The 20,166-nt window shown below is 43.0% G+C and overlaps 1 protein-coding gene across 1 annotated transcript in view; it reads left to right on the top strand.

The window, feature by feature from the left end:
• Window positions 1-13,585, top strand: part of RXFP2 (relaxin family peptide receptor 2) — a gene marked incomplete at both ends in the record, with an annotated part of 28,790 nt that extends 15,205 nt beyond the window's left edge. The window contains 12 exon segments of the mRNA XM_082014735.1: window positions 3,048-3,118; window positions 6,353-6,543; window positions 6,547-6,643; window positions 6,646-6,648; window positions 8,328-8,399; window positions 8,402-8,415; window positions 8,419-8,731; window positions 11,964-12,001; window positions 12,005-12,025; window positions 12,027-12,095; window positions 12,099-12,186; window positions 13,485-13,585. Of these exon segments, the coding sequence (XP_081870861.1) occupies window positions 3,048-3,118; window positions 6,353-6,543; window positions 6,547-6,643; window positions 6,646-6,648; window positions 8,328-8,399; window positions 8,402-8,415; window positions 8,419-8,731; window positions 11,964-12,001; window positions 12,005-12,025; window positions 12,027-12,095; window positions 12,099-12,186; window positions 13,485-13,585 (1,078 nt within the window).
• Window positions 13,586-20,166: the final 6,581 nt, after the last annotated feature.

The following is a 20,166-nucleotide window of genomic DNA, read 5'->3' as shown; positions in this document are numbered from 1 at the left end:
AGCGGTGTTCCCCAGGGCTCGGTTCTGGGGCCAGTCTTGTTCAATATCTTTATCGATGATCTGGATGAGAGAATCGAGTGTTCCCTCAGTAAGTTTGCAGATGACATGAAGTTGGGTGGGAGTGTTGATCTGCTGGAGGGTAGGAGGGCTCTGCAGAGGGATCTGGACAGGCTGGATCGATGGGCAGAGGTCAACTGTATGAGGTTTAATAAGGCCAAGTGCAGGGTCCTGCACTTCGGCCACAACAACCCCATGCAACGCTACAGGCTTGGGGAGGAGTGGCTGGAGAGCTGCCCGGCGGAAAGGGACCTGGGGGTGCTGGTTGACAGCCGGCTGAACATGAGCCGGCAGTGTGCCCAGGTGGCCAAGAAGGCCAACAGCGTCCTGGCCTGTATCAGAAAGAGTGTGGCCAGCAGGAGTAGGGAAGTGATCGTGCCCCTGTACTCGGCACTGGTGAGGCCGCACTTGAATCCTGTGTTCAGTTTTGGGTCCCTCACTACAAGAAGGATGTTGAGGAGCTGGAGCGTGTCCAGAGAAGGGCAACGAAGATGGTGAGGGGTCTGGAGCACAAGTCTTATGAGGAGCGGCTGAGGGAACTGGGGTTGTTCAGTCTGGAGAAGAGGAGGCTGACGGGAGACCTTATTGCTCTCTACAACTACCTGAAAGGGGGTTGTGACGACGAGGGTGTTGACCTCTTCTCCCAAGTAACTAGTGATAGGACAAGAGGAAATGGCCTCAAGTTGCTCCAGGGGAGGTTTAGATTGGATATTAGGAAAAATTTCTTCACTGAGAGGGTGGTCAGACATTGGAACAGGCTGCCCAGGGAGGTGGTGGAGTCACCATCTCTGGAAGTGTTCAAAAAACCTGTGGATGTGGTACTTCAGGACATGGTTTAGGGGACATGGTGGCGCTGGATTAATGGTTGGACTTGATGATCTTGAAGGTCCTTTCCAACCTAGTGATTCTGTGATTCTGATTCTGTGATTCTGTGATTGTTATCAAGTTGAACACTTTTAAGGGTCTCAGTGCCTGTACTGGTTTTGCTTGCATGCATGTAATATTATGCATACATGTAATATTATACAAACCTTTTCCTTTTACCTATATTTAATATCACATTTCCCTGATGTATGGAGTGTATGTCCTGCCCACCCAGCAAGTCCCATTGAATTATGCCATGTCATGGACAGGGGAAGGGCTGTATTTCTCCCTTATTTTGTTTTCAGGGTTCATTTTAATTGTTACTGGCATTTCCGCAGGATCTGCTCAGCTAATCACATACACCCATTGTTGTCCTGTTCTTGTTTGTATTACAGAAGAACAGAAGTCAAAATTTTGTATAACGCGTCTGCTTACAGGTGTCCCCTGTTGCCTGCCTCATACCTCTGCAGCCCGTGCTTTCTTCTCAGCACATGGCGTGAGCAGAGCCGGTTGCCCCATGGCGCTCCGTATGAACATTTTTCAATGCTCTGCATCTCTCTCTCCTTGTGTAAGGCAGCCTACATCTGCTGCAAGCACACCACATTTGCCCTTGACTATACCCTTCGTCGGTTCTGTGCTCCTCTGTCACTCGTGGGGTGGGAGAGAGGAACATACCTGCACACTAAGCATCCCTCTGTCCCATCACATGCATGTCATGCTTGGTCCTAGTAGGTGTCTTTGGTTCCTAGGCTCCATTTCTGCTAGTAAATACAACTGTCTAACTAGCCCACAAGAGACAACACAATGAGGCAGTACGGATAGCTGCTTATGCCCACGTCTTGGCCCTCTTCATTTTACCGATGCAGGTATAACCTGAATATTTTATGTGGTCTGCTTATTCAAACTAATATTTTCTCATGTCAAATTTTCTCATCTATTTTAGCCTATTTTTCTAAAGTTTCTTCTCTGTGACGCTCCCTCTACAGTCAGAAGACAAGAAACCTTGCAGGACAAGAGTAATTTGACCCAGCTGTGTCTGAGGAGATGCTTCTCTCCACTGACTCTAAAGGAAACTCAGCTGCAGTGAGGAGGTCTGATGTCAGGCAAAACAAAACCCAACCCAGATGCCTGTATCTACAAAATAAATTTTAAAAATCACTAAAAAATTCAGTGCTTTGGATGGCTAATGGAGGAAGGCCCAGGTCCTTACCTGCAAACACACACTCTTCAGTATTCGTACTTCTAGTTGTACACACCATTGATGAATCATTCACTGCTGCAGCTTCTGCAGAAACATGACAAAATATGCAGCTTCCCTCAACCTACTACACTGTGTCTATGTTTGTCTGTCCTTCCAAAGGGAGGTCTGTCTGTATTGTCTACAGCTGCTGCTTCCAGTAATTCAAAGCCAAAAGATTTTCAGTCTCCTTGTCTTTCCTCCGCTGGCCCGCAGCTACCTCCCATACTTTGGATTTCTCATCAAAAGCTTGCAGGTCAATCTTACCTTGAACAATAGAGGGGATTTCTCGCTATACCCAGGGAAAAGCTGAAAGAATTATACATTTTGCCTTCTTGTCTTATTTCTTCCTCTCTTCTTCTGATTCTCATAGCAGAAGCTGTCTTTTACCTCGATCTGTTTTGGGCTTCTTAGTGCTTTCAGTTCTGTGACTTCTTTGCTACTTGGAAGGCCCTCTGGCCAAGGTTTATATTATAAATATGATATATTTATTTCTATAAATAAATATATTATTTATATTAAAATAGAATAATAATTTAAATCACACTGCTGTGAGCAGCTGAGCTTAGCACCCAGGGAAAGTGACAAAAACCTGTGCAAGTCGCTTCTTGTGTTTCCCTTAAAGGATATTACATTAATTGTTGAATGGCATAACTACAAAGGGAGTTCAAGCTAAATACATATCCCTGTGACACAATCAAAAGCTCAATGGGATGAACAGTCGTAGGATCATTCCTGCTGAATATAGCCAGAGTTCTTCCTTAACACAGTTTCTTTAAGAACTATGATTTGAGAAAAGGCTTGTTTGTGTAATTCAAAATTTGATAACTACAGAAAGCCCTATTTCATATAATTTATTTACAGACCATAACATTTACATATTTTACAGATACCTGGAAATGATTGAGATTCTAAGTATAAATGGAAGAATGTTTCAACGTATGAGGAACCTCTCCACATGTATGTGCGCAAAATAAAAGAAGGGATAATAAGGGGATGGGAGGATTCACTATTTTAAACAGAGGAAACATGCTCCTCATTTTGTTCCCTCATTTCTAGATCATATCACATCACTTCTTTTTCTGCCCTTCACACTTCTTTTTCTGGCTGAAGCAGAATAAATAAAACTGTTTGTTTACTTGGGAGTTACTGTAGCCTTAAGCTCAGCAGGCAGAAGTAGAATACCTCATTCATGTGCACCGAAATTGGGAATTCACTTAAGAAACAGAAAAGTGATTATATTTTGGACATGAATAAAAGCCATCTATGTTCATTGAGAGGATAGAATGTGTGCTGTATAGACATCCTAATTCGCTGTCATGAAGCATGCCCTTTCCTTCACCCTGCGTCACAGGTACACACCAGTGTGGTGGGTCAGCCCTGGTGCCTGCCAAAGTCGCTCTGTCACTCCCCTCCTCAGCTGGACAGGGGAGACAACATATAATGAGACACTTGTGGATTGAGATAAGGGCAGGGAGAGATCACTCAGCAATTACTGTCATGGGCAAAACAGAGTCGACTTCGGGAAAAAATTAATTTAATTTATTGACAATTACAAGTCAGAGTAGGGTAATGAGAAATAAAAAACAAATCTTAAAACACCTTCCCCACACCCCTCCCTTCTGCCTGGGCTCAACTTCACTCCTGATCTTCTCTCCCTCCTCTCCCCGAGCAGTGCAAGGGGATGGGGAATGGGGGTTGTGGTTAGTTCATCACACGTTGTCTCTGCTGCTCCTTCCTCCTCAGGGGGAGGACTCCTCACACTCTTCCCCTGCTCCAGCGTGGGGTCCCTCCCACAGGAGACAGTCCTCCACAGACTTCTCCAACATGAGTCCTTCCCACGGGCTGCATTTCTTCACCAACTGCTCCAGCCTGGGTCCCTGCCACAGCAAGAACAGGCGGCTCCAGTGTGGGTCCCCCACAGGGTCACAAGTCCTGCCAGCAAACCTGCTCCAGCCGGGGCTCCTCTTGCCACAGGTCCACAGGTCCTGCCAGGAGCCTGCTCCAGCGTGGGCTTTCCACAGGGTCATGGCCTCCTTCAGGCATCCCCCTGCTCCGGCGTGGGGCCCTCCCTGGGCTGCAGGTGGAGATCTGCTCCCCCGTGGAGCTCCATGGCTGCAGGGGCACAGCCGGCCTCACCATGGGCTTCCCCAGGGGCTGCCGGGGAACCTCTGCTCCGGTGCCTGGAGCCCCTCCTGCCCCTCCTGCTGCTCTGGCCTGGGGGTCTGCAGGGCTGTTTCTCTCACATGTTCTCACTCCTCTCCCTGGCTGCAATTGCTGTTGCCATTTTTTTCCCACCTTCTTAACTCCGTTCTCCCAGAGGTGCTACCACCCTCACTGATGGGCTCAGCCTTGGCCAGTGGTGGATCCATCTTGGTGTGGGCTGGCATTGGCTCTATTGGACCCAGGGGAAGCTTCTAGCAGCTTCTCACAGAAGCCACCCTTGCAGCTCCCCGCTACCGAAACCTTGCCACACAAACCCAATACAGCCACTAACAGCAAGTGCCTCCGAACTACAACCCCTGAGCTGAGGTGAAGGGCTATAGGAGTGTCGCACATTCACACTGAAATGTCAGCCAGGATCTATACTCAAATGTCTCTTGCTTCTCTAAATAATTAAAATGCCATTCTTGATCAGAAACCTTCAGCCTTATTTTTTCCTTCTAATGTTTGTCTTTCAGTCTAGAATCACTCCCAGTTATTTATATTTGCTTATTCAAAGCCATGAATGTAAGGATTTTCTTCAACTGTGCAATGTTCTTTCTGACTTTATTTCTAAAGAACTTTCCTCCGCTCTTTACTATTTCTTGAAAAAAAAACCTCAGCTACTGTCCACTCACTTACCAGCAAATAGTGGATACAATCAATAAGACCAGATCAACATGTAAAATTTGATATATCATTGTTCATGTATTTCACGGCTATAATTATATTACATTAGAATGTTATTTGCAATTGTATTGTTCATGTTTTATTTTTTGTATATACCAGAACATGTTTTTAAATCTTGTAGCAGTCAATGAGATGTAAGGACGCATTTCAAAACAACCCTGCTCTTGCAGGCTTCACTGTATCAGAGCCTTTATGTCCTGTCCCACAAGCCTTCTTTATGAGAGCACTGCCACTGAAGCAGAGAACTATTTATTTGAATAATGGTCAAGGAATTGAAACATTTAAGATGTGATAATGTTCATCACCAAATTTAAGTCATTCCACAGACATTCCACAGTCTGTTAAGGCAGGCAAAATCCTGCCAAGGACAGTAAAAGATCTGCTTTTGAAGCATCTTAGCATGAAGAATGTCCACCTGCACTCTGACAACAAAGAAAGAGTAGCAAAGCAAAGTCCTTGCAATGTTTGTGAAAACAAAAAATACACCAGCTCTGACCATTCCTCTCAAGTCATATATGAGCAACAGGCAATGCCCTAATTGCATATTACAGCGACCTGAAGGAGGGTCTACCCCTGTACTCAGCACTGGTGAGACCGCACCTCGAACACTGTGTTCAGTTTTGGGCCCCTCACTACAAGAAGGACACTGAGGTGCTCAATCATGTCCAAAGAAGGGCAATGAAACTGGTGAGGGGTCTGGAGAACAAGTCTTACGAGGAGTGGCTGAGGGAACTGGGGTTGTTCAGTCTGGAGAAGAGGAGGCTGAGGGGAGACCTCATCACTCTCTACAACTACCTGAAAGGGGGTTGTGGCAACGAGGGTGTTGGTCTCTTCTCCCAAGTAACTAGTGATAGGACGAGGGGAAATGGCCTCAAGTTGCGCCAGAGGAGGTTTAGATTGGATATTAGGAAAAATTTCTTCACTGAGAGATTGGTCAAGCATTGGAACAGGCTGCCCAGGGAAGTGGTGGAGTCACCATCACTGAAGGTATTCAAACAATGTGTGGACGTGGCATTTTGTGACATGGCTTAGTGGGCATGGTGGTTTTGGGCTAACGGTTGGACTTGATGATCTCAAAGGTCTTTTCCAACCTTAATGATTCTGTGATTCTGTGAAATCACAGGTGATTGTGACCAGTACCACCAGCATTGTTACTGGGGACCAAAAGGATATGAGCTTCTACCAACCTCCTGAGTAAATCCTCCCTTGATTTAATACCTCTCACAACATGCCCCTTATATGCACCAGGAATTATTTTGTTAAAATGTTTTCTCTTCCAGCTCCTTGCACCTCATTGCATAGCTGGTACACAACTGTTACGTTGGCTTGTGTTTAACCAGCAGCATTACATGTTCATTTCTTTACTTTTGGCTACATCAAAAAGTTTCACTTATTGCTTCTACGCACTCCATATGCAAATACACACATCATTAGCAGATAGGATTTCATCATTTGAAGATCTCTTAGCTAACAATGTTCTGAGAGTATTCGTGTAGGTCATAGCTTGTGTTACATGTTTTGGGAATCTTGTCATCAGAATGAGATCATTTATCAAAGCAGAAAATGAGATGCACAACACATCTATCAAAATTTTGTAAGTATGTATTAATGGTATTCATAATACATTGATTTGATTAGTAGATTAATTATATTAATATATTAATATAGTATTGTATACTACATTATGATGTTCCATTATATATAATACATAACATTACATATGTTCAAATAATCTCAGTTTGCATTCTTGACACATACTAGTTTCGAAACACTTAAAAATATTATGCATTATCTATTTTTGCACTATTTTCTAATATCCTAAATGAAAGTGAGTGTCAAAAAATAACCAAGGTCCTTAAATTCTTTGACTTTAGGTAGTCAAGATGTGTAGAAAGAACCTATGAAACTTAAACATTTTACTTTATTAATTGCTACTATTCATTCTGCATTAAAGATTATGGACAAGCTAGCCAGCGTTAGACTACTTGCTGTCTGAATTTATTCTGTGATGTGTCAAATCATCATCATATGAAGTGGTCAGGCAGTTGGACTAGACGATTGTTGTAGGTCTCTTCCAACTGAAATATTCTGTGCTATTCTGTTCTATTCTATTCTATCTCCTTTTTTGGCACAGGAACTAATAAGTGGTTCTGTTATTTTTGAATGATGTATTTCAAAATCTGAGTACTTCCAAATGATTGCACCACATCCTGTCCAGCAGTTGTTCCCAAATTAAGAATCCTCGAGCCAACAAAAATGTGGAACCAAATTCATACTTGTTATGGCCAAATCCTATTTCCTTGCAAGCTTATGGTGCAATAGTGTGACACTGTTTTCGAGTGATTAACCCTTTAAAAATATATGAGACCTATTATTACTTCCCCTCTCTTTGTTCAAGTTAGCCAAGCCTACAAACTCTACTTTCTGACTGCATGTGAACTTCACACAGGAAAGATTTTATCTTGCATGACTTCCGATGCTTACAGTGCAGATGTCTATGAACCAGTCACTTTGTGCTCTCCTTATAGCCAATGAATTGTGCAATTTCCCTAATTCTAAAAGACACCCAAAGTAGGCCTAGTGAATCATGTCCCAAAAGTATCTGTTGACTTCATTGACTGTAAAGACAGCCAAGGCATGACTGGCTCAGATCTTCAGCTTTGTAAATGGCTGAAATCAGGTAAAATGAATTCACCGTGTTGAGAGATACATACTGTGGATGTATAAAATTAAAAGAGGTGAATCCCAGGCAAGATATCAGAGATCATCTGTGTATTTATTATATAGTGCCTTGTATATACTATATAGTGCCATAGACCTGCCAGGTCTCACACGCTCTGCCTGAGACTATTTCAGCTTGCGCCTTGCTGAAACTCCACCACTGCAGTACCCGTACCCTGAGCCATGCCCAGACACTGCTGTAGCCTCTCTCCAGGGCTGGCTGCCTGTGTGCCAAATATTGCAGCGATTCAATATTCCGCTGTCTGCAAGAGCCACCATGCCAGCCACAGCCAGGGAGCTTGACTGTGGACCATTGCATGCTCATGGGAGCCCCGTTCGGCAACGTTTCCACTTTTATATCCTGACACCAACTTCCACCCTCCTGTTTGTGACCAGTGGGCTCATAGCCCCATAGCACATGAATTCTGATGCTGCAAACACAGGGTTAAATTATATTTGAACGTCAGCCAGTGTCTGGCTAAACATGTACATATACTATATATAAAGCATTTAATTGCTATTTTTCAGTAAACTGTAAAATCTATTTCTGAAATAGGTGCTCATTGTCTAATGGGGGTGTATTTGTTCCTCACTGGAGTTTTTGATGTTAAATACTGTGGAGAGTATAAAATTATGCTGTGCTGTAGATGGAAAGTTTACCATGCCATATCACGGGGTTCATCACCATGCTATCTACAGAAGTGTCAATCCTGTTGTTGACATACCTGATCTTGGAAAACTACGTAGTGATTGCCTTTCCCTTCAGTAATATACATCCTAGAAAGAAGCACACATTAGTTATTCTTATACCCACATGGATTGCTGGATTTGCCATAGCAATAATCCCATTCTGGGATTTCCCTGGAAATTATTACAGTGAAATTAGAGTTTGCTTCCCATTGAATTCTGATCAAATAGAAGAAATTGGAGGCAACAGGTATTCCCTTGACTTATTTCTTGGTAAGTTTAATTTTTACTATGTTATAATTACTGATTAATATTATTTTGCTAGAAAAACTGACAGTCAGTCTACAGAACATTCACTGATAGATGCACTTTTCACTACACTGTTAATGCTCGTGTTGCAATACTTCCCAAAGGCCCACAAAAGGACCAGAGCCTCATGTGCTGTGTGCTGGCTGCACGCTTATCACAGAATCATAGAATGGTTTGGGTTGGAAGGGACCTTTAAAGGTCATATAGTCCAAGCCCCCTGCAATGAGCAGGGACTTCTTCAACTACATCTGGTTGCTCAGAGCCACCTCCAACCTGACCTTGAGTGTTGCCAGGGATGGGGCATCTACCACCTCTCTGGCCAACCTGGACCAGTGGTTCACCACCCTCATTGTCAAAATTTCTTCCTTCTATCTAGTCGAAATCTACCCCCTTTAAAACCGTCACGCCTTGTCCTATGGCAACAGGCCCTGCTAAAAAGTCTGTCCCCATCTTTCTTATAAGCCCCCTTGAAGTACTGGAAGGCTGCAGGAAGTTCTCCCTGGAGCCTTCTCTTCTCCAGGCTGAACAACCCCAATTGTCTCAGCCTGTCCTCACACGAGAGGTGTTCCATCCCTCAGACCATTTTTGTGGTCCTCCTCTGGACCCACTCCAACAAACAGGTCCATGTTTTTCCTGTGCTGAGGGCTCCAAAGCTGGACGCAGGACTCCAGGTGGGGTCTCACCAGAGCAGAGTAGAAGGGCAGAATCACCTCCCTTGACCGGCTGGTCACATTTCTTTGGATGCAGCCCAAAGGATATGGTTGGCCTTCTAGGGTTTTTTTTTTTTTGGTCTGTGTCACCTGAAGAGTTTAGCATCTAATTTTAACGAAAAAAGTGAGTGTAACAAAGAAGAGGAGAAGACATAGATGGAAGGAGTGATTTGAATAACAATGAGGTAATGCAATTTCTTACCTATACTGTGTGTACAACTCAATGGTTCGAAACCTTTTCATTTTTATAGTTCAGTAAAATCATAAACCTTCAACTACTACTCAGTAAAGTCTGGACTGCAGAAAATGGTGGTAAAATAAATAATATGGGAAGAAATTTAAAAGCCTAGTTTTATGTGCATTATACTGGCAGGGAATAATGATTAAACATATATATATATATAAAATAAACTGGAAATTAACAGAAAAAAACCCAGAAACTTCAGCCTGAAATATGTATGAGGTGGTCATACTCAACCTCAGAGCACTGAATCACAGCAAAGACTGAGAATTATTCAAACTGCTAACAAATGCTCTTCTCCCTGATCCGCATTTGCAGAGCCATGAGGCTTATTTTGCCAGTACATAAATATTTAACAGCTATTCCTCATTTTATCTCTTGATATCAAAAACATGAAAAAGCTACATATATAAAGATAAAAATATTTTTTTAGAATTGTATTGAGTATAAAGTAAAAAAGGCAATACACATATCAAATCAGACTCATGTAGTGACTTCCCATCAACAAAATTATTATGTTACGCTTTCCAACTCTTTAAGTTTGTTTCAGTCCATATTTCTGAGCAAGAGACTGTTTTCAGGTTGTGGTGGGTCAACCCTGGGTGGACACCAGGTGCCCACCAAAGCTCTGTCACTCCCCTCCTCAGCTGGACAGGGGAGACAACATAGAACAAAAGGCTCGAAGGTCAAGATAAGGGCAGGGAGAGATCACTCACCGATTACCATCATGGGCAAAACAGACTCGACTTGGGAAATTTAGTTTATTGCCAATTACAAGTCAGAGTAGGGTAATGAGAAATAAAAACCAAATCTTAAAACACCTTCTCCCCACCCCTCCCTTCTTCCCAGGCTCAGCTTGACTCCCGATCTTCTCTCCCTCCTCCCTGCAAGCGGCACAGGGGGACAGAGAATGGGGGTTGTGGTCAGTTCATCACACCTTGTCTCTGCCGCTCCTTTCTCCTCAGGGGGAGGACTCCTCACACTCTGCCCCTGATCCAGCATGGGGTCCCTCCCAATAGGAGACCATCCTCCATGAGCTTCTCCACTGTGGGTCCTTCCCACGGGCTGCAGTTCTTCACAAACTGCCCCAGCCTGGGTCCCTTGCACGGGTTTCGTCCTTCAGGAACAGACGGCTCCAACGTGGGTCCCCCACGGGGTCACAAGTCCTGCCAGCAAACCTGCTCCAGCCGGGGCTCCTCCCTCCATGGGGCCACAGCTCAGGCTGCAGGGGCACAGCCGGCCTCACCATGGGCTTCCCCAGGGGCTGCCGGGGAACCTCTGCTCCGGCACCTGGAGCCCTCCTGCCCCTCCTGTTGCTCTGGCCTGGGGGTCTGCAGGGCTGTTCCTCTCACATGTTCTCATGCCTCTCTCCGGCTGCAATTGCTGTGCCAATATTTCCCCCCACACTTCTGAACTCTGTTCTCCCAGAGGTGCTACCACCCTCACTGATGGGCTTGGCCTTGGCCATTGGTGGGTCCATCTTGGAGCTGGCTGGCACTGGGACACAGGGGAAGCTTCTGGCAGCTTCTCACAGAATCCACCCCTGCAGCTCCCCACTGCCAAAACTTTGCCATGCAAACCCAATGCACAGGTGCTGGGACCTTGACATAAATGGCTCCTTCAGATGACTGTTGGCTACTTATCGGAGCTCTCCAGTCCATGGAGCTGCCATCTGATGAACTGTTAAAAGCCTTCCTCTGCCACACAGCACAGTGCAGTTAAAATCCAAGCTGCACAACTTGCTCTGCACATGTTCTTCCATTAGTAATTTGGGACGGATATTTATACAGAAGTGAGGAAGCCGGTCTGAAATGAACACACGCTTCAGATCGGTTTGTCGCTTTGCTGGGGAATGTGTCATTCTTTCCGTACTACATGAGAGTCCCGCTGGTGGTTTCTGCTTCAGATTCACTGCAGCATCTCCAGTCAGGAGACCAGATCCCTGTGGAATCACGAGGCCACCCATACTGTGCATTAACTGTGTTTCTATAGTAACTTCTTACAACTTATTCACATCTCACTGTGTAACCGATGGGAACACATGGTATGTGAGCAGGCTGGGTGACACTAGACAATATTGAGGAACTGTTTCTAACATAAAAATGGTATCTATATACTACACATACATCAATGTAAAAATTATAACAAAATAATGGAAGACAGTGAAACAGAGAAGTGGTTGGGAGAAAGGGAAGAAAGGAAAGACCATTTAATGCGATTTGTTTCAAATCTTGTTTCTCCACAGGTGTGAACCTGCTAGCCTCCGTCATCATTGTGTTTCCATAGGTCAGCATGTTTTGTTCTGTTCAAAAAAAACACCCTTCAGGCATCAGAAGTAAGGAATCACACATGCAGGGATATTGCCGTTGCCAATCAGTAGGTTTTTTTAATAGTATTCACTGATGCCATCTGCTGGATTCCTGTCTTTGTCAGGGAAATCTTCTCCTTATTCCAGGTGGAAATTCCACGTAATACTGTGTGTCTGTGATTTCTTTTGTTAAAGACTCAATTTAAACCAAACCAATTCTGCCAGAGGAATTCTAATTAACCATTGAGTAAGTATTGCCCCAAATATCTGACTTTTTCTACGTTCAGAAATTGAGTTTTAAAGTACATACATACAACCTTCAGTTCATGTATGTAGGTGGGAACCAGAGCAGGCTATCCAGTGAAGAGGTTATCCTCATCTCCAGCGGCAAAATCCCATGGTAAGATGTATGAGTAAGTCCGTTAGTTGGATCATCGCGAAAACAAAACTACAACAGGAGGATCTTTAAGCAACCCAGACACCACATTTATAAGTGTGGGCAATGATTTCCAGGGGATCCCGAGGAGGCTACAGGCCCTCCCTGCTCCCGCGGGGCAGCGCACACTCTCCTGCCTGCCCGCGGAGGACCTATACCATCTCACAACTCTCCGTCACCGCACTGGTCGTATGCAGCCCTGCTAACCTTGTGGCTGCTAACCGATAACACTGTGGTGAAGGCATCCTGCTTTCCCATTATAATTCTAGAAAACTGATGCCCCATGTCTGTAGAAAATTATGGGTAAATAATTCTCCATAAAATGAAAGGCATTAAAGAAATGGAGTAAATTGTCAATGATTTTAACATAAAACCTGCTTAGCCTCATTGGTAGTGCTGAATTCCATTTGCGTAACCAGGAGAAAAGTGATTACATGTGGGTTGTTAAAAAAAAAACATGGCCACCATGAGGATGTTCAGAAGGTGTATGACTGTGGCTGCCATGGGATTGACAACAGTGAGGGTCTATACACAACTCAGCTTGTGGCCCTCTGAGCAAGTCAATTCACCCCCCTACAACAGGTTCCCCTTTGTAAATTAAGAATAACAATAGCTTTTGTAAGGCATTTTGAAACCTATTGATGAAAATTTCCATATAAAAAATAGGTATGGGATTTGGGTTTATGTCAAATACTATCCTAAAGAGAGATGGACTTCAGCCCATATTTACTGCTTTTATTAAATTCCAGTAGATGGAGAGAAAGACACTCGCTGGTGAAAAACTCTTCTTTTTTCCCCTTCTCACGAAAACCCATGGTGAACTCAATGAAATCCACAATGAGCAATGTTGAATTCAAACGCCTTTCTTGTAAAAATAATACTCTGGTAGTGTTCTGCAAAAGATTATATAAAGTGACATAAATAAAATAAAGGACATAAAGTAAAAATGACATAAATATATGTTTGTGTCTTTATCATTCCTACAACAGAGCATATGAAGTTATCTTATCATTTTTTCCTAGACACTGTCCCTTCCTGGATAGTGGTGTTTGTTCTGCCAATACACAGTGCTTTGAAATCCATTCTCTATACTCTCACAACTAGTTTCATTAAGGAGAAGTAGAAGCGCAGCAGTCACTGGGCAGTCATTGAAGAAGGGCAATTTTCAAAAATTATGAAAAAACCGTGGCCACTTCAGTTATGCAGACAGACAATTCCCTCACCTACAGCTCTTCATTTATGCTTGGATTTTTAAAAAATAACTCCTGAGGACAGTACTAACTTTTATTTACTGATCTACAAGTGGTTGTTTTTCAGCAAGATAAAGGAAACAGGACCTAACTGCCTTAGAGCCACATTAATGTCTTTGAGATTCCTATGTAGGCCCTTTTTGGCGATTACCATCTATGTATTCATCTTCCTGCAAAATAAAAACACAACTGTTGCATTCACCAGGGCAGATTTGTATTGCAGATTGAAACACAGGCAGACTGTGCACTGGGGCTAAAAATTACAATTCTTTTCTACTGTTCGTCCCGCTTCCCCAGAGAGTCAGTGTATCTGTACTTGCTAGCTATAGTGTTCATATAATACATATAGATTAAGGGAAAGGACTTTCGTCTCATTTGGTCTGTACTGCCAATTTCAGGATATATCCTTGTGGAGAGGTGTTTCTCCCAGGGTTGGAAGTCCTTGGTGGGAGAAGGCCAGAACACTCTATGCAACGTGTAAATCTATATTAATCTTGTAAGATTTAAGTAATATGTGAGCTCTGCAGAGTGGTGAATGTCTCTTTGTGCACATAAAGTCACTACTCAGAACTGCAAGACCCAAGTAGTGTTATTACAATATTTTTAAGGTACTAAAAGTCAAGTGAAACTTCCTGTGTAAGCAACAGAGCCCAGACTGAAATAAAAATTAAATAATGAAGCTCTCAGAATGAGCCTTGAAAGCAGTCAATTCAGTTTTCATTGCATCAGTTTTTATGAAGCATAGGCATCTGGGCAGCATGGGTAAGCACATGCTTGGGGGAGCATTTATGGGACTGAGGCACTTGCAAGGAAGAACAATTCCCCGTTATTAGTTATGTTTTCATAACCACCTTAGCTATATTTTGACTTCATTGCATATGAAGTCTTGCATTGCCTACCTGTTATAAATAGAAGAATCAAGCTCTTAGAAAAAGAGTAAAGCAAAACTTTCAGGAGACTTTTACTGTGGGTTTTTTTTTTAAGATTTACTAAAGAAAGCTCCAGAAAATGTTTTAAAAGCTCCAGTTCATAGATCATTCTGAAGTGATATCAAACAAAAGGAGTTTGGATCAATGAGAAAGAGCCAGAAAGGGAGTGAAAACCCCAAGTGAGTGGGCACATCACTGAAAATAAAGAAGAGTCTGAAGAGTTAACATTTCTCAGCTGAGGTGATGAGACTGAATATGTGCTTTGGGCACACCCAGACTGTGAAATAGGATGGATATATTTGAACCACCATGAAGGCAGGAAGTCAAGTCCAATAATAAGGTCATTGTACTGTGGCAATGAGCCCATCTGTGAGGTTTTGACCCAAGTATTCACACAGCACACACTTCAGCATGGGATTCTGCCTGAAGAAACCTAAATTTCCATTTAGATATCAGAAGATCCTCTCAGCTAGTGACCCAGCTGACCTACTTTCCAGTACTGACAAACCCACTTGGTGCCTTAATTTGATAGACATGGTCCTGCTTGGCCTGAACAGTCCCTGGAGTGTCCTGGGTTCAGCATGTGCCTGGTGACAGCAGAGCAGGAGTCCAGGGGCAGAGAAGCTATAGCAGCTTGCTGGTTCATACTGGTGGTTCCTCTTCTTGTAGTTGTGGAGGTAAAGTATGTTCTGGCTGCTGTAGGTGCTATAGGAAGTACCTCTCCTCAAACAGAGGAGCACTTTGGTTACACCCAGGCTGTTACTATGGTTGGAGATGTCAGGGAAGGAGCAAAGCAGACCCGCTTGTTGGTACCACAGAAGGGGTGGTCACATGCTGGGGCAGAAGTTGGAGGGCAGCACCCCAGCAAAGGTGCTCTACCACCTAAAATATGTGTGGCGTCTGCAAACAGAGGTGCTGTCAGCTACCCATTGTCCAGACCTCATGTGGCTGCCCTGGAGAAGAAATTTCTTCCCCTGCATCCTCTCCTGACATACCAACTGCTGTACCTCTGCAGCAACCCATGTGCATTGCACTGGCTAAATAGTGGGGATGGGAAGGGAAATGGGTCTTGAATACACCTCTCCGGGCACTTCCCTAGGATAATGTAGACACTACTTGTCATGTTTTCCTCTTCTTGACAAATTCTTCACTTAAAACTGTGGGGTTTTTTTTCTTGAACTTTGGGATAAAGTAAAACTTGATGTTTATATAGCTTTGCTCTCCACCCAAATTTGATTTAAAGAGACGGAAGGATACTTTTCCATATCCATTGGTAATCTGTTCCAAGAGATTATTATTTAAGTATGTCATTTATTAAAATAAATTAATTCAAATTTGTGTTTTCTGGGTTTCCTCTTGCAGTAACTGAATTGCATATGAATATGAAAGAAGAAAGCTTTTTCTGACTAAAATGTCTCAAAAGTCTGTTTCTCATTGTTAATACTTAACAGCTATTTGCTTTTTGCAACACTACTACTCTTTTTTCTCTAAGTTGTAAACCTTGATGGCATCCTCCTCTGATAAGATGTAAAAATGAAAGACAATTTGTTAAAAAGCAAAAAAGGAGGAATTATACACAGAATCAGAGATTACAGAACCACAGAACCACAGAAAAATTGAGGCCGGAAGGCACCTCTGGGGATCGTCTAGTCCAACATCCAAGCTCAAAGTTGGATCAGTTAAAGCAGGTCTTCCAAGATCATGTCCATCTTGGTTTTCAATATCTCCCAAGGATGCAGACTCCACAACATCTCTGGGTTGCCTCTTCCAGTGTTTGATCACTGTACAGTTAAGAACATTCTTTATTACATTTAAACAGATTTTTCCTGTATTTAAATTTGTGCCCATAGTCTCCTGCCCTGCCATCAGGCACCACTGAGGAAATCTGGCTCTGTCTTCTTTACTCGCACCCATCAGGTATTTACTCATGCTAAGATCTTCCCTGAGACTTCTCTTCTCCAGGCTGAGCCGTCCCAGTTCTCTCAGCCTCTCCTTGTATGTCAGATGGTCCAGTCCCTGAATCGTCTTCATGGACATCTTCCTTGGACACAGTTCAGTATGTACATGTCTCTCCTGTGCTGGAGAACCCAGATGTGGTCCTAGAACTCCAGACGTGTGTCACCAGGGCTGAGCAGAGTGAAATGATCAACTCCCTTGACCTGCCGGAAACACTCTTCCTAATGCAGCCCAGGAGGTTTTGATCTTTTTTACTACAAAGACACATTGCTGGCTCATGATCCACTTGGTGTCCACTAGCACCTCTAAGTCCTTCTCTTCAAAGCTACCTTCCAACTGGTGGGTCCCCAGTGCATACTGGTGCATGGGGTGATTCCTCCCCAGGGACAGGGCTTAGCTTTTCCCGTTGTTGAATGTGATATTGCTGTCAGCCCATTTCTCCAGCCTATTGAGGTCCCTCTAAATGGCAGCACAACCAGGTGGTGCATCAACCCCTCCTTCCCATTTTGGATCCTCTGCAAACTCTGCCCCATTGTCCAGGTCATTAATAAAGATGCTAAACAGTGTTGGCCCCAGTACCAACCCCTGGAGTATTTCACTGTGACTGGCCTCCAGCTGGACTGTGTGCCTCAGTCTGGCAGCTCGGTTTTCAATCCACCTTATGGTCCATTTATCTAGTTCATATTTCATTAGCTTTTCTAATGGACGTTATAGAAGACAGTGTCAGAAGACTTACTAAAGTTGAGATAAAGAGCATCTGCTGCTCTCCCTTTATCCACCAAGGCAGTCATCTTTGTAGAAGACTATCAAGTTGGTCAAGTATGACTTCTCTTTCATACAAACATGCTGACTGCTCCCAGTCATCTATTTGTCTTTCATATATGTTTGGAAATTATTCCAGGATTATTTGCTCCATCACCTTCCAGGGATCAAGGTGAAGCTGACTCACCTGTCGTTCTCTGGATCCTCTTTCATGACCTTCTTGAATATAGGAGTAACATTTTCTTTCTTCCAGTCCTCAGGAATGTCCTCTCATATGACCTTACACAGTTTCTTAGCATATAAAATATTGGCGGGGGAGAGGGGTGTATGTTAAGAAGATTTGTGGGACTTTTTTTCCTTCTTTTGACTGTAATTCTTTAAAAACATTTTCATGGCTGTATTTGCCTAATTTTTAATTTAAAAAAAAAGAATAAGATCAGAACAAACAGCTGTGCCTGAACAAATATTGCTCATATAATCGCCCACCATGAAGAAGTAAAAGGAGATTTGCCTTTGTACTGTGTTAAACATTTTTACTCTGCTATTACTGGGATCTGCTTAACAAGCAAATGGGAAAAACCTAACAGTTGGCTTTACAACATAATTTTTGACAGAACACAGTGATGAAAAATTTCTTGTCCCTCAGAGCTAGTATGTGATCAATGATAAATGAAACACAGGAGCAGGAACGGAAGGCGAGTAGTGAAAATCTCAAGTGCAGTTCAGTGCAACATGTGCCCGATGGCTGCAGAGAACATTCTCCTGTACGTTTTATCAGTGAATGACTGATCAACAAAACACTTCAGCCTTGGAAATCCTAACAGGTGATACTCTAACTCAGAGCTAGATATTTTAGAAGGCAATCTTTTATATTATCTCTCTACTCAGAAGAAAAGATAAAATGGATCAGACAGGACTGGCTGCAGTGATACTAAACTATGTCCAGAGGATGATGTATTTTAAAACAGGGACTTTAAAACTCTTGCAGAAGCCCATTTTATTCAGCATTTTCAATGTTTAGTGTTTTACAATAAGTATGTGCCCTTAGGATAGTTCTAAAATATTGTGCATTATTCATTGTTTGTTCAGGATAAAAACACTTAGTTTTCCTACTCTTTCCTACAACAAAGGTTGTTCAGGAGGTACACTATAGTATCAACAAAGGTCCCCTCAGGACAATACATGAATAATGGAACAGAAAGTAAAGTTAGTCACCTTCCTGTCTGCATAAATCTACAAAAAGTATTTCAGTAGGATAGATGATGGTGATGGTGGACTGAATGTTGAACTACAGCTCTGCATTCAAGCACACAGATGCCTTAAATAAATTATGTATCAAAAGAGAGCCTCTTAATTCTAAAAAAAGGCTGCACTAAAACACATTCATGGCTTGGGCTGCCTTCTCCTATTATTCTACTGTTTAGAAATCAATAATATCAATAGTTTCTGAAAGGTCAAACAAGATGATGTGTTCATTGGTGTGAGTAACATTTCAATGTTATCTGTTCTGCAGCCTAAAAATGTAAGAAAAACAAAACACTGAAATACCGATCGCATGTAAGGTAAAACATTGCAATGCCATTTCTGCACACTAGTTGAAAATTAATTTTTAATCTAGTATCTTTGTTTATAATTTGACTGTCACTAATAAAAGCAAAGGTGCAAGTAGTGCACCTATCTCCTACATGACATTGCTCCTTCTTTGAAAAGGCTAGCAAACCCCAAAAATGTTCTGGGAATTTTGCCTGCACCTAAAAACAGAGTTTCGGTGATTGCAACCAGCCCTGCACTTCCTGAAGCACAGTGTAATTGTAATGCTTGTAATGACACTATATATTTCATCACCTTATTGCAAGCCAAGCCAAGAAAACTAAAACTAAAGAGTTTAATGTGAAAAAGGAAGATGCTCTCCCCTTTCAAGGTTTGTTATCCTTTTCTTTTATGCTCCCTGCCATTTGCTGTCTTTTCTCCATCTGCATTTTATGTGCACTGATAATAACATCGTGTAACTGAACGAAATGCTGCTTTTCAGAAGCTGACATTTTAGTTACTTTTGCTTTGCTTCTGCTACCACACATAGAAAGGGGCAAGAGAGAATGACAATGGAGGAATTGGAGAGTAAATAATCTCATTTATAAAGGTTCAACAAGCAGCACAGCACAAAGGAATTAACAAGACGCTCATGGCAGCTCTTTAGCTCTTTAATCACTTCTCTAACATGTGGGAGACTTTCAGTGCAAGGGAGAAGGTATCTCAAGAAAGGAGTTCACTTTTACTAGAGATATTTTTGCCCTTCATGATAGCACTATTAAAAGTAACAGCAGTCCTTGGATTTTATTTTCATTTAACATTTAATGTCTCCTATGTACTCCCAGAGACCGCAACTCTACGGCTGTTTCAAGGATCTCCATGTTGACTACCCTGAGCAGATCTACCATATGTTCCTCCAGAGGCCCTTTGGCACTAAAAATGTGCCACCAGGGTTTGTGGCATCCATAACAAGTCCCCGCTGACCTTGGCCCTAAGTCAGACATCCTCCATCACACCCTGAGAGGCCACCACACAGCTCTAAGGAAGGAGCTGCTGCAGTCTCTCAGCGTCCACATAGGTCCCAGTGGTCCCCACGTGACAAACCCACGAAACTGAGAAAACAGAGACAGGAGAGCTGGGTGCTTCAAACAGCTCCAGGCAGTGGACGAAGCACCATCTGTCATTCTGCAACACCCAGTGCATAAAACGACCAAGGAGTCGTGCCACCAAAACTGACGCCAGTCACAATTTTAGGGTCAGGCATTTCCCAATGCTTT

The sequence above is a fragment of the Phaethon aethereus genome, assembly GCF_964289735.1.
Source record: "Phaethon aethereus genome assembly, chromosome: 1".
NCBI lineage: Eukaryota > Metazoa > Chordata > Aves > Phaethontiformes > Phaethontidae > Phaethon > Phaethon aethereus.
Note: the sequence above shows the minus strand (reverse complement) of the source record. Positions and strands in the feature narration are given on the sequence as shown.